This window comes from Lepidochelys kempii, chromosome 2 (assembly GCF_965140285.1).
Source record: "Lepidochelys kempii isolate rLepKem1 chromosome 2, rLepKem1.hap1, whole genome shotgun sequence".
Taxonomy (NCBI): Eukaryota; Metazoa; Chordata; order Testudines; family Cheloniidae; genus Lepidochelys; species Lepidochelys kempii.
The window spans coordinates 45911025-45924838 of record NC_136381.1 but is presented as its reverse complement, the minus strand read 5'-3'; the positions used below and the strand labels follow the sequence as shown (position 1 = coordinate 45924838).

The 13814-nt window shown below is 41.6% G+C and overlaps 1 protein-coding gene across 2 annotated transcripts in view; it reads right to left on the bottom strand.

Moving 5' to 3' along the window:
- PIP4P2 (phosphatidylinositol-4,5-bisphosphate 4-phosphatase 2) overlaps positions 1 to 8629 on the bottom strand; it is a 60039-nt gene extending 51410 nt beyond the window's left edge. For both annotated transcript variants that reach the window (XM_073330605.2, XM_073330606.2), the window contains exon 1: positions 8434 to 8629. In XM_073330605.2, the coding sequence (XP_073186706.1) occupies positions 8434 to 8539 (106 nt within the window). In that variant the 5' untranslated portion in view covers positions 8540 to 8629. The remainder of the gene's footprint in view (positions 1 to 8433) is intronic.
- Between the last annotated feature and the right edge of the window lie 5185 nt (positions 8630 to 13814).

Genomic DNA, 13814 nt, shown 5'->3' with positions numbered 1-13814 from the left:
AAGGTCTCTTTCCACAAGTCTATCATATATAACTAAACTATTGTTGTATGTAAAGTAAATAAGGTTTTTAAAATGTTTAAGAAGCTTCATTTAAAATTAAATTAAAATGCAGAGCCCCCCGGACTGGTGGACAGGACCAGGGCAGTGAGAGTGCCACTGAAAATCAGCTTGTGTGCTGCCTTTGGCACGCGTGCCATAGGTTGCCTACCCCTGGTCTACAGCCATCCAGTGGTCTGCAGAGCCATTGATGGTGGTCCACAAAATAAGGCAGACAGGTTGTTAGGGACTCAGGCAGTTAGTGACTGGGAGATGGTCCAGAAAAAGGTTCCCCTCAATGTGCACTGCAGAATAACAACTGCCAGTAAGAGGTTATAATCTAAATCCTGCCCTGGCCAGTAGAACCACGGCCCAATGCATCCTCTGTCATAGGCATGCTGCTGGATTATTTCTCTATAATATATTCTGCTGCTCCTCTCAGTAGGAATATGCATGCCTACTCTCTGCTTGCCATAGCACGCACACTTGTGGGATAGGCATTTCCAACTCCCTAACTCAACAAACCAGGCCCTTCTGGGATACAACAATCCCTACCACACTCTGTGTGCTTTTGAAAGATCCTGCCCTGCTGCTTGTGTGAAGAGAAGATGCTCCTTACCTATCGATGCTTCCAATGCATCACATTGAGCCCTGGGGATTTGTCACCAGCCACACAGTCCTCATTATTAAAAAGAAAAGGAGGACTTGTGGAACCTTAGAGACTAACAAATGGGTTAGTCTCTAAGGTGCCACAAGTCCTCCTTTTCTTTTTGCGGATACAGACTAACACGGCTGCTACTCTGAAACCTGTCATTATTAAAAAGGTGGTTCTTCCTCTTAGAAGACTTCATAAATAAGAACATAATTAAGACATTGCCAGCACTTGAAAAGTGTATCCAGCATCTACTAGCCTGAAAACTAAGCCTGCTAGCCTAGGTGAAAAATACACAGATTGCTAGGAGCAAAGGTGGAGGAAAGAAGCAGCAGTTTCCTCCCCACAAAGCAGTGCTGCTACACCTCCAAGCCACATCCTCTCCAATTTACAGGAATAAATCAGCTGTGTACTATCTAATGGGTACTGTATTTAATTAGAACATGTCCAAATATTTAATGTACTCAGACAGGGCAGGAGGCAAAAGGGGCAGTGCCCCAGGCCCTCTGTTTGAAAAGGCATCCGATGAAGTGAGCTGTAGCTCACGAAAGCTCATGCTCAAATAAATTGGTTAGTCTCTAAGGTGCCACAAGTACTCCTTTTCTTTTTGCAAATACAGACTAACACGGCTGTTACTCTGAAACCAAATAGAGTGGCGCTGCAACTCCATGCTCCAGGTCACAATCCACTGAGCAGGGAGCTGGACCCAGTCCCTTGGGACAGGAGCTGCCATAAAGAGGGGAGTGCAGAATGGGCTTGCTTGCTCCCCACCCAGGTTTCCCCTCAGTGTTTTTGCACCCTAGGGAATTTTTGGAACGGTGGGAGGTCTCTGTTTCAGCTTTTGCCCCTACCCCCAAAAAACCTCTGTGCAGCCCTGCACTCAGCTCTGGAGACAAAGCCCTGGCTGGGATGATTTAATTGGGGATCAGTCCTGCTTTGAGTAGGGGGTTGAACTAGATGACCTCCTGAGGTCCCTTCCAACCCTGATATTCTATGATTCTATGACTAGGGGGCACTACTCTGAGGGGTTAGAAAGCAAGCTCCAAGGCTCCTTGGCACACCACATCCCTAGACCTAGAACCGAGGGTGGGTAGGGACAGAGGAACTGATCTCTGACTGGGTGCTAGGTGAAAGGGGGTGAAAGCCGAAGGTGGGAACGTCTCCTTCTTTCGACTGCCTGCGCTCTTGCTGGGTCCCAGTGATCAATGGATTTTCTTGCTTGCTCAACCAGCAGGTGCGATCCACTGGGTGCTCCCCCATGATCTACTTTTGGCACCTCACCACTGAAGAACTCCTGCTTCAGCATCTCTGCAGCTCCTAAGACATACAAGAGAGAGGAGTTTCTCCTGCAAGTCTCCTAAGGTGTATGGGCCAGCCTATCTAGCTGTGTGTAGCTTAACAGTTTCAGATTGCAGAATGTGCAACCTTAACTCTTTTGTGTATACATTACAGTGCGCTCAGCAGCCATATAGTATACATTTTCTTTTTAACTAGCAACTTGCCTTCCTCAAGGGTAACTGAGGTAGAGAAGCAATTAACTAGTAAGCTACAGCAACTTAGCCTATATACTGTATGCCAGCAAATTTTCACTATTCCTTTAAGCCAGAGTTTCCCAAATTTGGGACACCACTTGTTCAGGGAAAGCCCCTGGCAGGCCAGGCCGGTTTGTTTACCTGCTGCGTCTGCAGGTTCGGCCAATCATGGCTCCCACTGGCCGCAGTTCGCCACGGCAGGCCAATGGGGGCTGTGGGAAGCGGCAACCAGTACATCCCTCGGCCCGCGCCACTTTTTGCAGTGGCGAACCGCGGCCAGTGGGAGCCACGATTGGCTAAACCTGCGGACACGGCAGGTAAACAAAGTTTGGAAAACACTGCTTTAAGCCATACTAGCAAAACAAAATAATTTTGACTTTCATGTAAGTGACTTTTACAGGCAATCTGGCATACATACTTAGCACAACAAAATGCTTAAGGACCCTATTAACACAGGGATTCTGCACCTTTTCTATGGGAGGAGTATAGAGTGTTTTAATAAAAATATTACACTTCAAAATCATTCAAGCTTGTTGCTTCCTCCTACCATCTGAACGTGAAATATAAGCGCTGGGCTCTCTTACAAATTTTCACTGCTGACATCATAGAAACTATTAAGTAACAATATCAATTGGCAGGAAAACCAGGTTTAAGAAAAGTGCTACAACATAGGCTTATATCTAGGTCCAAACCTAAGTCACTGCACTGATTCATTCCCATTACATAATTAATAATCACATTTTCAAAATACTCTGAACTGTACATAGAGTAATAGTTACAAAACAAAGACTCCTAGGAAAAAAGTAACTGAATATGAGAATTCAAAATGCCTGAAAACCTATATACTTTAAAGCTAAGGAAGTTATAAATATAAGGAGTAAAGGCATAATTAGATCCCAGGGAAAGAAAATGCAATCTCCATGACCTCTGTTACTGGTTTGCGCAATTAAGAATGGTAGATGATGGTTAATGTTAACCAAGAGCACAGCAGAGCTACATTTTCATATCCAGCCCTGATTTTCTGACAGTTTAAAGATTACAGTATACAAAATATATATTTGCTCACCTGCAGCATTTGTCCACTTTCTTTAGTACTCCCATCTAGAGTGTATTCTCACATAAACCACTTTTTGGTTTATATTTAGTTACTGTTTAATCTGTACCTGAAAACTGGAGATCCTAATTTGTAACAAGCCTGGTAAAAATAGAGACCCAAATCTGCTCCTATTAAAGCCAGCCTGAGTAGGATTGGAACCTCATACTTTAAATGCTGCCACTAACACTGAACTAATCTCATTTAGTTTAGACAGTCTGAGCTTTTTCTGACATTCTGTTTCATTCAAGAGGTTTAACCAGTTTAAAAAACATCTATACCAATGATTTTGCAAACCATAGATTCATAATTACATTTAAATTTTAGATCAAATTTATTACTATTCCTAGCTCCAAATCTAAGTTACTTTCTTAAGTAAAAATTAACTCCCTCTTACTGCACATTCAACCTTTACCAACAGGCCAATTTTATTACTCCTATGGAAGAGAGTTTAACAACACAGCATTAATCTGGATCCCAGATTCACAAGTCAATGACTTTCTATCAAACTTTCTTTTTTTGGGTGTGGCCTGCAAAAGCAAACTCGCAATGATGTGTTAGTCACTTTATTCCAGGGTGGATAAAAATCAATGATTTTTTTAAAAAAATAAAAAATAAATTTAAAAAAATCAGATTTTTTTTATTTAAATTGGATTTGTTTGATAAAATGTTTTTTGAGGGGAAAAAAAATCTATCTAAAGATAAAGATACATTATAGCTCAAAGATATCTCATCATGGAATTGGGATTATAAATTCTAATTCTACAGTATGAGACAATATATTCATACAATGTTTAAGAAAAGTTTTGTAAATGAGTTCCAACAGTTCATGGATTCGGGACCCAATTTTATGGGGTTCCAGGGGCTTCTGCATAGATTATTTAGGTTAATCTTTCTATCTACCCAATGAGACTCAGTGCTCAGTCAAGAAGACACTTAGTAAAAGCATCAGAGATGCTTAGTTTTGCAGTTCTCAAACTGCGGATTTGTGTCTCCAAAGATAACGTGCTTTTTTAACAGCAAAAATGTTTTTAAATAAATAAATAAATATATAGAGGTGAAAAATAACAGACCCTATTATCCCTCTGCAAATTTGTGTACCCAGAGTCAATCCCTTACCTCTCTCTAAACGTGCAAAGTTTCAAAAAGTTCAATGAATAGAAGATTGTTGGGGGCGGAATAGATCTGGACAAGGAGAAGAAGTCTGGAGATAAATGTGAGAAGGGAGGGACAGGCAGTAGAAACAGAAGTGAAACTGAGCAGCATATCACAGAAGTCTTGAGGTCTTTCTGAGAGTAGCCTTCATTGGTTTGAGAAAACCTATAATGGCAGCAGGCCATAAAAGAGATACAGTTTGGGAATATTTTAATGAAGTTCCTCTACCTGAGGGTAAGACAGGCATGCGTGCAAAATGCAAACAGTGCAACAAATAAATGCAAGGCCTGGTTGCCCAAATGAAACATCAAGAGAAGTGCTCATTCTCAGGAGGAAGCTGCGTTGGTGATGATGAAAGGAACACGTCTGAACATGCAGGATCTTCAGGTTGGTAAACTTTTTTATTTCATACTTCTTTCTTAAGGACTGCCTGTCTTCCTTCTGGACTATTCCTGAATTCTCATGTTTGAGCAAAAAAATAGTTGTTACTCTGCGGTACTATCATTTTAGATGCAGTTGTGATAAAAAATAGCTGAAATAGGCAGATCTTCCTTTTACAATTTCACCTTTAAAGTAGTACTGAGTGTCAGCGAATGCAATGAGTAATACTAAATGAGCAGTATGGTAATAATAATTAAATAACTGCATTGACTTATTTTGTTTAGGAAAATCCATCCTCAACATACAGGATTCTGAAGACTATCCCCCTTCAAGATCACCATCATTTTCTATAGTTTCAGAGTTATCTGCCAATGACAGTGTTTCAATCACATCATGTATGTCACACAGCCACAGTATATCACCTGTAGCAAAAAGAAAAAAAAAATCTCCATCATCCAGAAACAACCATAGATAAGTTTGTGATAAGAATCAGCAAATTACAAAAAGAGGTAATTGAAGAAAAAACTGCCCTGTTTGTTTATGCAACAAACTCTCCTTTCCGTATGATTGAGAACCCACACTTCATTCACATGGTACAGTCATTAAGACCATCCAACAGAGCAGTCCACCCAAAAGTCTACCCAACAGTCCACCCAACAGAGCAGATGTCACAGGCAAATTGCTGGATAAAGTGTATGAAAGAGAAATTTAGCAGTATGCAAAAGATCTAGAGGGTGAAATCCTTAACCTGAGTCTTAATGGGTGGAGCAATGTCCACAATGATCCTGTTGCATGTGTTTATGTGACAACAGAAGAAGGGAATGTCTTCCTTACAGAAACAATTGATACATCAGGAAATGCACACACAGCAGAATACTTACAAGAAGTAGCAGTAAAAGCTATAACAAACTGTGAAAAAAAATTCAAATGTCTAGTACCCAGCTTGGTCACAGACAATGCTGCAAATGTATCCAAGACTAGAAGAAATTTAGAAGAGAGTCCCAAGCTAATAACATACGGTTGCAGTGCTCATTGATGCACCTCCTAGCCAAAGATTTCAGAGTTAAATTACAAGCATTAAAAAAACAAATGGGACAAGCACTATCTCCAGTTCATTTTCTTGCAAATATTCTCAATACTTGGTATCAGGGTCAAACCTTAACTGCTGAAGAAGAGAAGTTGGCTATGGCATGGACTTCCAGCAATCATCCCTCCATAATGCCAACTATAATGAACTTCAGAGCTAAGGGTGAACCATTCAAGAAATATATGTTTGCTGATGATGTTTCAAAGAAAGTCACACCAGTGAACTGGTGAAAGTCACTTAAGCACTTAGAGACTGTTGAAGTGATAATCTCACTTTTAACAGCAGTAGCTTCTTCTGCCAGTGTAGAAAGAATATTTTCTTCCTTTGGACTAATTCATTCCAAATTGAGAAATCGTTTGGGACCTGAAAAAGCAGGAAAGCTTGTTTTTCTTTTCCAGATTATGAAGAAAGAGGAAAATGAAGGTGAAGACGACCGAGTTACCTGCAGAAGCCAATATTTTAAGTTTCTCATGTTGACCTGGCTGACATAGCTGATTTAATTTTTTATTTGTTTTTTAAATATTTCATTTAACTATTTGAGTTAAAAACAATTTTAACAAAAACAAACCTGATTTTAAAAAACTTGAATGTTTAACTAAATTCAAAAAAATCATATGCTTGCTTTGTTAAAGTATTAAATGTTTGCTGTTGAAGAAAAAAAATCCAGAATATATAACACTGTTGTTTTAGTTAAATAAAACAATTTAAATGTCTGTCTGGTAATGTTCTCCTCCTAATAAAGCATGGCGAGAAAATCCTCCAAATATTAATGATTAACCTGTTGAATTGGAGATATTTATGAAGTCATTGGGACGTGAACTATCTGCTTCATTTACCTTTGGTAAATTAAATAACGAAACAAATCATTCATTTTCTGATATAGCTGTAAAACTAATCTGAAAAGTTTTCAAAATAAATCACTTTAAAAATGTATTGCATGCACCTTCTAAAAATGAAACCTACATCTATCTCTGAGTTGTGAAGAATATGTATTAAGGTTATAACAACCAACAAGAATGCACTTTTATGCAGAAATCCATGATTAAATCAGGTCTTTCTGACTAGTGATTTAAATCATGATTTAAATCAAATCCACCCTGCTTTATTCTGTATAGATGCTACTGTACAGAGAGCTACTCTCTGGTACCAGTTTGCCCACCAGACTAGAATTCCACCACCTGGTGCCTACTGGTACAAGACTTCAATGACCGTTGGGAATTAAATGGGGTCTTTTCATGTCTTTTTTCCATTTGTTCCGGTTTGATTCTTTAAGATATGCTTGCTGGTAAGATTCTGTCTCCAACAGTTAACCATACTGAATTTAGTTTTTCGCAGTTAAAATATCTTTGGTTTAATCCCACCTCTAATTAATGGAAGGACTAAAGTCCAATAATTTACTTTTCAAACTGTAACGTGTGAATCTGCTATTATAACTATACCTGTTCAAGCCTGCTCTGAAGTTGTGAACAATTAGCTTAAAAAAAAAAGTTCAAATGTGAACAGTGTTGCCAGAAACATGCTCTACCCTACCTTTTTTAAAGCATTATCCATTGTTTCTCAGTTTTTTCTTTGCTACCCAAATGTCCATGCAATAAAGAAAGTGAGATTGCTTTTTTACCTGAGAAACTGCCATTTGTTTATTCCTTTCCTCCTTCAGCCTATTGTTCACTAAACTATACACATGCCTGCTTGTCTCAAGGCCCAAGAAGGGCCCGTCCCCCTCCTCAAGGCCAGGCAGCCCCATCAAAAGCAGCTGTCAGCAATCAGGCACAAATCAGAGGCGATTTTCTCGAAGCCTAATAATAATGCAAGCATTATTTCCTGTCAAGACAACTGAAGCAGAAGATATTGAAAGGTGAAAGGTACTGTCAGCTCCACAAGAAGTTTGGAGTCACTTTTCACTAAGAGGTGCTTCACAAGCAGCACCAAAAGGTGCGTGCATTTTTAAATGAAGACCAATTAAATATGCAATATCCCACCCAGATTTAAAAAAAAAAAAAAAAAAAACGATTTTCAGTATAACCATAATTACTGAGATCTGAACGGAGGTTAAAAAATATGACTTGCTGGTGGGTCGTAGGAACAGGGAACCCCCAAGTCGGGGGAGGGGGGCGGGGGAGGAGGCTTTCAATGAAGATCAATACAGATTGCATGGTTTTTCTTGTTTGTTTTTTTAAGCAACAGCCTCTCAAGGGCACGGGAACAACGTGTGCACCAAACACACCCTGCCCCTGCCTCGGCCAAGCAGAGGCTGCTGAGCGATGCGCGCCCGGCTCTGCAGGTCTGACTCGCCGCCGGTAACAATGCACTGATGGCTGCTGCGGGGGAGCCGGGAATGCGGCACGTTGCAAACTCATCGTGCAGCCTTTCCCACCCCCGCCAAGACAATACCCCCGCCTCCGGGGCACGCCGAGAAACCCCCGCCGGGGCCCCCCGCCCCCGCGCAGGTTGGAAAGGCCGGCCGGAGAGCGGGGGGGGGGGGGCAGTAGGGACTTACCTCTGGGGCTGCTCTCCGGTAAATAGGGCGGCGCGGTGGGGGTGACATTGCCGGAGCTGGGCGCGGACAGCAGCGGGGAGCGCTCGTCCACCCCGTCAGCTGCCATGACTACTGCGGCAGCAGGGCAGGCTCAGCCCGGGGAAGCGCTCTCCTCGCTCGGCCGGCGTGCGAGCGTGTCACACGGCGCGGGAGCGGGGGGGGGGAGCGGCACCAGCCGCGCTAGAAGACGGGGGAGGGACTGGGAGCGGGCCCAGGAGAGGGAGCGGGACCTGAAGGGGAGGGGGTGGGACTAGCTGGCCCTCTCTATGTCACAAGCTAAAGAGGCGGAGGATGGGGAAGGGCAGAGCTTCCACTCCCTGCAGCCTCGGCCGGAGTTGATGGGGGTGAGGGGGATAGCTTATGTGGCAGCTGTTTTTGTTTTCCAGGCTAGCTGATGCCTGAGCCTTAAGATGAGGATTGCAGGAAGGAGCAACTGGTGTGCAGGCTCTTCTCCCGAGAGAAACTGGGACATGAGCAGGAGCCAGAATGCCTATGGTTGCCCAGGCCACCACTGCAGCAGGAGAGGACAGCCCTTGCACCTGGGGGTTTGTCATGAGGTGCCCGCACACACACACACAGGACCCCCCTCCTCCTTGCTTGCTACACCTGTTCTCTCACTGTCCTGTCACTAGTCAAGAGCTGTCTCTTGCGCCAACCAAAGTTGGTCCAATAAAATATAGCACCTCACCCACTTTGTCTCTCTAACATTATAAATAAGATTTTCATTCCAGAATTGCATGCAGACACCATTAGCATGGGGAGATAAAGAGATGGGTACATTTTGCTTTTTCATCTGGAAGTTTACTAAACAAAGGAGGAAAAATTAGTATTTTCTCACTCTGCTTTTTTACTAGTGGTTTGATCTGTTATGTCTCTCTCGCTCACTCTCAAGGTTTTTATATGACAGTTTGCAGGGGGGTGTCTGCACAAAATTAAAGATCCCATGAAAAAAATAATGTTTTTAAAAATAAACTAAAAAAAAGAGATAAAGATAGAGTAAATAACAAAAAGCAAAGGGAGTTGATCCATGTAGTAGCTGGCCTTGTTGTTACTACTTTTTCAATTGCATCTTTCAAAAACCTGATGAGGAGGCAGATGTTTCCTCCCTGTGATTGTAAATACTGATGTGCTTATGAAGATGATAGCAAATCAGTGACCTTTATTACAGTTTTAAATATGCATAAGGAAATTCATACTCTTTTTGTCATTTGAGTCTGCTGCTCATCTGGGAAGGGTCTCCTCTTCTGGTGTCAGTGAACTCCCTGAGGACACAAGGCACCACTTAATACTGTCTCTGCCTGAAATCCCCCTCAGGCACCAGCTGGAAATCCCAACTGAAGAACTGGGGATAATCTTTCCTATTGTATTTTTTGCCCTAGATTGCAAAGAGACATATGCTTGTCACACTGTGTCATCTTGATACATTACCCACAGATTAGAGATTTCAAGGCCCTCCTAATGTGTGGCATGTAAGTGATAACACAAGAAGGTGTGCAGTTATTCTGGATAATATCATATGCCTGAGGCATTAGGTGGATTGCCAAGTATCATCAGCCATCCCAGAAGTGTGGTTATCTAGGACAATTGAACTTCCTGAAGTGTGAATTGGGAAAATGCTCTTACATTTTTGTAACAACAGGATAATAAGTCCTGATCCTGAACTTTGAAGTTGGATGCACACACAGCGATTTCATTAGCTAGTCAGATTCCTTCCCTCTTAATTTTATTTTATAAGATTTATTACTTAGAACTGGCCAAAAAAATTCTGACAGAACAGTTTTCCATTGGAAAATGCTGATTCAAGGAAATAGAAACATTTCACAGGAACATATTGATTTTGTCAAAATTTTAGATGGGAAGTTATCAAAACATTTCCACTTAACTGAGATTGAAATGTTTCATTTCAATAAGGATGATGTGTTTCATTTTGAATTTATCATTTGACTCGTTAATATGATACGATAGCCAATTATAAATTTAAATGAAACAATTCAAACATAACAAAACATTTCAATCTTATTGAAACATTTTGACATTTCTGAAATGAAGTATTTCAGGATTGTCCTTTCACGAGAAATTTCAACTAATCGTTTTGATTCAGGATGAAAAATAATTTTGAAATGTTGGCATTTCCTGCAGAATGGAAATTCTGATTTTTGACCAGCTCTAATGTTGCCATGTGAAGAATAATACCTGACAGAGAACCTGGTGGTTAGGTGCATATTGGCAAGGAACCAGGCTGAAGGCCAAGTTTTTCCCTCACCCAGCAAGTGCCCTCTTGTCGTCTCCAAACACTGTGCTCTCTGGAGTTTGCTTTCATAAAATCATAGAATATCAGGGTTGGAAGGGACCTCAGGAGGTCATTTAGTCCAACCCCCTACTCAAAGCACGACCAATCCCCAACTAAATCATCCCAGCCAGGGCTTTGTCAAGCCTGACCTTAAAAACTTCAAAGGAAGGAGATTCCGCCACCTCCCTAGGTAACACATTCTAGTGTTTCACCGTTCTCCTAGTGAAAAAGTTTTTCCTAATATCCAACCTAAACCTCCCCCGTGTTCTGTTCCCCTCTGAAAATGCTATAACTGACTTTTCAAGAGGCAAACTTCAAGGCTACATAGTTCTGAACCATGTGATTTTGTTTTTGTCCTTTCATTAAATTAGACTGATCCTGAGAGGTGCTGAGCAACCCAAATTCCCATAGATTTAAATAAGAGCTGGTGGTTCTCAGCACTGCTCAGGATCAGGGTAGACTTTAGAGCCTTTTCCTGCAAGGACCCTTTAAACTCCCATTGGTTAGATGCCTAAATACCTTTGAGGATCTGGGCTAACATGCTGCTTAACCCCAACTCTTGTTGGTGTTCTAAGATAGTGTTAGGCTAATATCAGAATCTCAATAATAGGTCTTCAGTATTTATAGTTGAAATGTACCTCCAGTGCAGCTTCCTACTGTGGCCCTGCTATGAAGTACCCAGTTTTCAATAAATATACGGATTTCTAATAAAGGAACTGACATTTCCAGCCACACACCCTTACCATTTCTGCTGTACTGTGAAAGATACAATAGCTAGAAAGGATAAATAAAAAGAGGTAGAAGATAGGCAGGTTCACCAATGCCCACTGCACTGCAGTTACAGGAAATTGATTGTGTGAGACCCATCCACTGCATTTTTCCATGCCTCAGAGGAAGACTTAAAAACCCTAATATCACTGCCAACTGCCTAAATGGAAAACTACATTACAATTCAGATCTGTTAATTAGTTGAACTCTGGGTATATGGGCAACAATTATTGTAGCTAAGCATCTCATTATACTGACCTATACCTGGAGAATGATTGGTGTCTAAATAATTGCCTATTAAGTAAGTATAAAAGTAACACACAGTCCCAAATCTGAAATAATTCTCATTGGAAACTGTAATCTTGATTGGCAGGAAAACTGCTTACACGATGTACATTTTTTTCTAGTCTAGCTTTGTATTAGTCAGTGTATTACAAACACTGTATTTGATCCCTGATTTCTAGTTACATCTTCGGGGGGTAGGATGGGGGAGTGTTCAACACTACATAGTTATTTTGAGCACAGTGAACCCTTCCCTGTTCCCCTGGAAAGTACTAGTTCCTTTCAAAAACATAATTTAATTGCTTCATCTCCACCTAATCACATTACCGGTTCTCAAGATTCCTCTTTTTCTTTGTATCTGAGTTCACAACTCAATAAATATGTATGTATATCCTTTCCTGCTGTAAAAACATTCAATTCATTTAGTAACTTCAATCAAACGTTACTATACTAGCTGTTTCCGAGCAATTTTCTGCTTTCTTCTTTTCTGTTACATCTGTCTAGCTAGATGAATTTCATTTGATCCTTGGTTTTTAGATGTATCTTCTATGTTTTGGCATCCTAGATTTTTTTATTTGATCTCTGATTTCTAGTTACATCTCCGGGTTGTTTTTTTTCAACATTACACAGTTATTTTGAGCACAGCAGTTTGGATTTAAGTTACCTGTTTATCATTTAAGCCCTCTTGGTCTTTGATCTAAAAAATGAAATAATGTTAGTTCTTAGATGAAAGATGTTCAAGAAAAACCCAGGGTGATCCAAGGTTGGTTCTGGCACTTCGCTAGGTGGCACTCTTCTCTCTGAGTTGGCTACGCTTGCAGATGTTGAGCGCTTTGAGTTAAACCAGCCTTCGTAGAGCGCAGTAGGGAAAGGGCCGCAGTCTGTCCACACTGACAGCTTCAAGCGCACTGGCGTGGCCACATTTGCGGCACTTGCAGCAGCATTGGTTGTGGTGCATTATGGGCAGCTATCCCAGCATGCAAGTGACTGCAACATGCTTTTCAAATGGGGGTGAGTGGGCTGGAGTGTGACAGGGAGTGTGTTGTGTGTATGTGCGGGGAGAGAGAGTGGGTTTTTGGGGGGCTGAGAGCATGTCAGCATGCTGTCTTGTAAGTTCAGGTAGCAGCAGACCCCCCCCTCCCCTCCAGCCTCTCTCTCTCACACACACAGCATTTCACACTAATGATTGCTTTGTCTCGGAGCAGATAAGCATGTCAGCTGTCAGAAACAGAGCTTCCAAAGGTCATATCCGCATTCCTACAGTGATTCAAAAACAATGACAAGAATGGCCACTTGACTTAAGGGGATTATGGGATGTTTCCGGAGTCTGATCAGAGCGCAGTAATGCAACACCTCGTCCACATTGGTGCCGTGGCGCTCCAGCGGGGGTGCAGCAAAGGTTATTCAACTCACTGAGGTGGAGTACCAGCAGCGCTGTAGCTGCAGAGTCAGAGCGCTCTACGTGCCTTGCCAGTGTGGACAGGTAGTGAGCTAGTGCACCCAGGGCTCCTTTATTGCGCTGTAACTCGCAAGTGTAGCCAAGTCCTAAGGAATGAGCCAATGCACCAGAATGGTGCTATGAGGGGACTGTGAAAAGGAGTGAGTTGACATCATTTTAATGAGAATTAAAACAGAGGTCCTGACAGCTTTTGATCATTAAAGATCCCATGGCACTTATCACAAGCATAGCAGCATCTTGGCCAAATTCCAGTTTGGATAATTATTCTGCCTACTTAAATTTCCTTTGTCATTTCAATTTGAATGACCATCCTTCTTCACTTTCTGGCTGAAACTGCTGTTTAGTGCAATGTGTTCATTAAACAGTTGCCACATTTCACCGGTGGATGAAACAATTCATGTACAGGTACAAATGTTTGTAAAGTTCTCTGGATTCCTGCTGTGTGAAATGCATTAAATAAATATAACATTACACTGTTATTTCAACATGCTGCCTTTGCAATTTAATGCAAACACTTTATCCGCTGCATGGGAATTTAGAGGT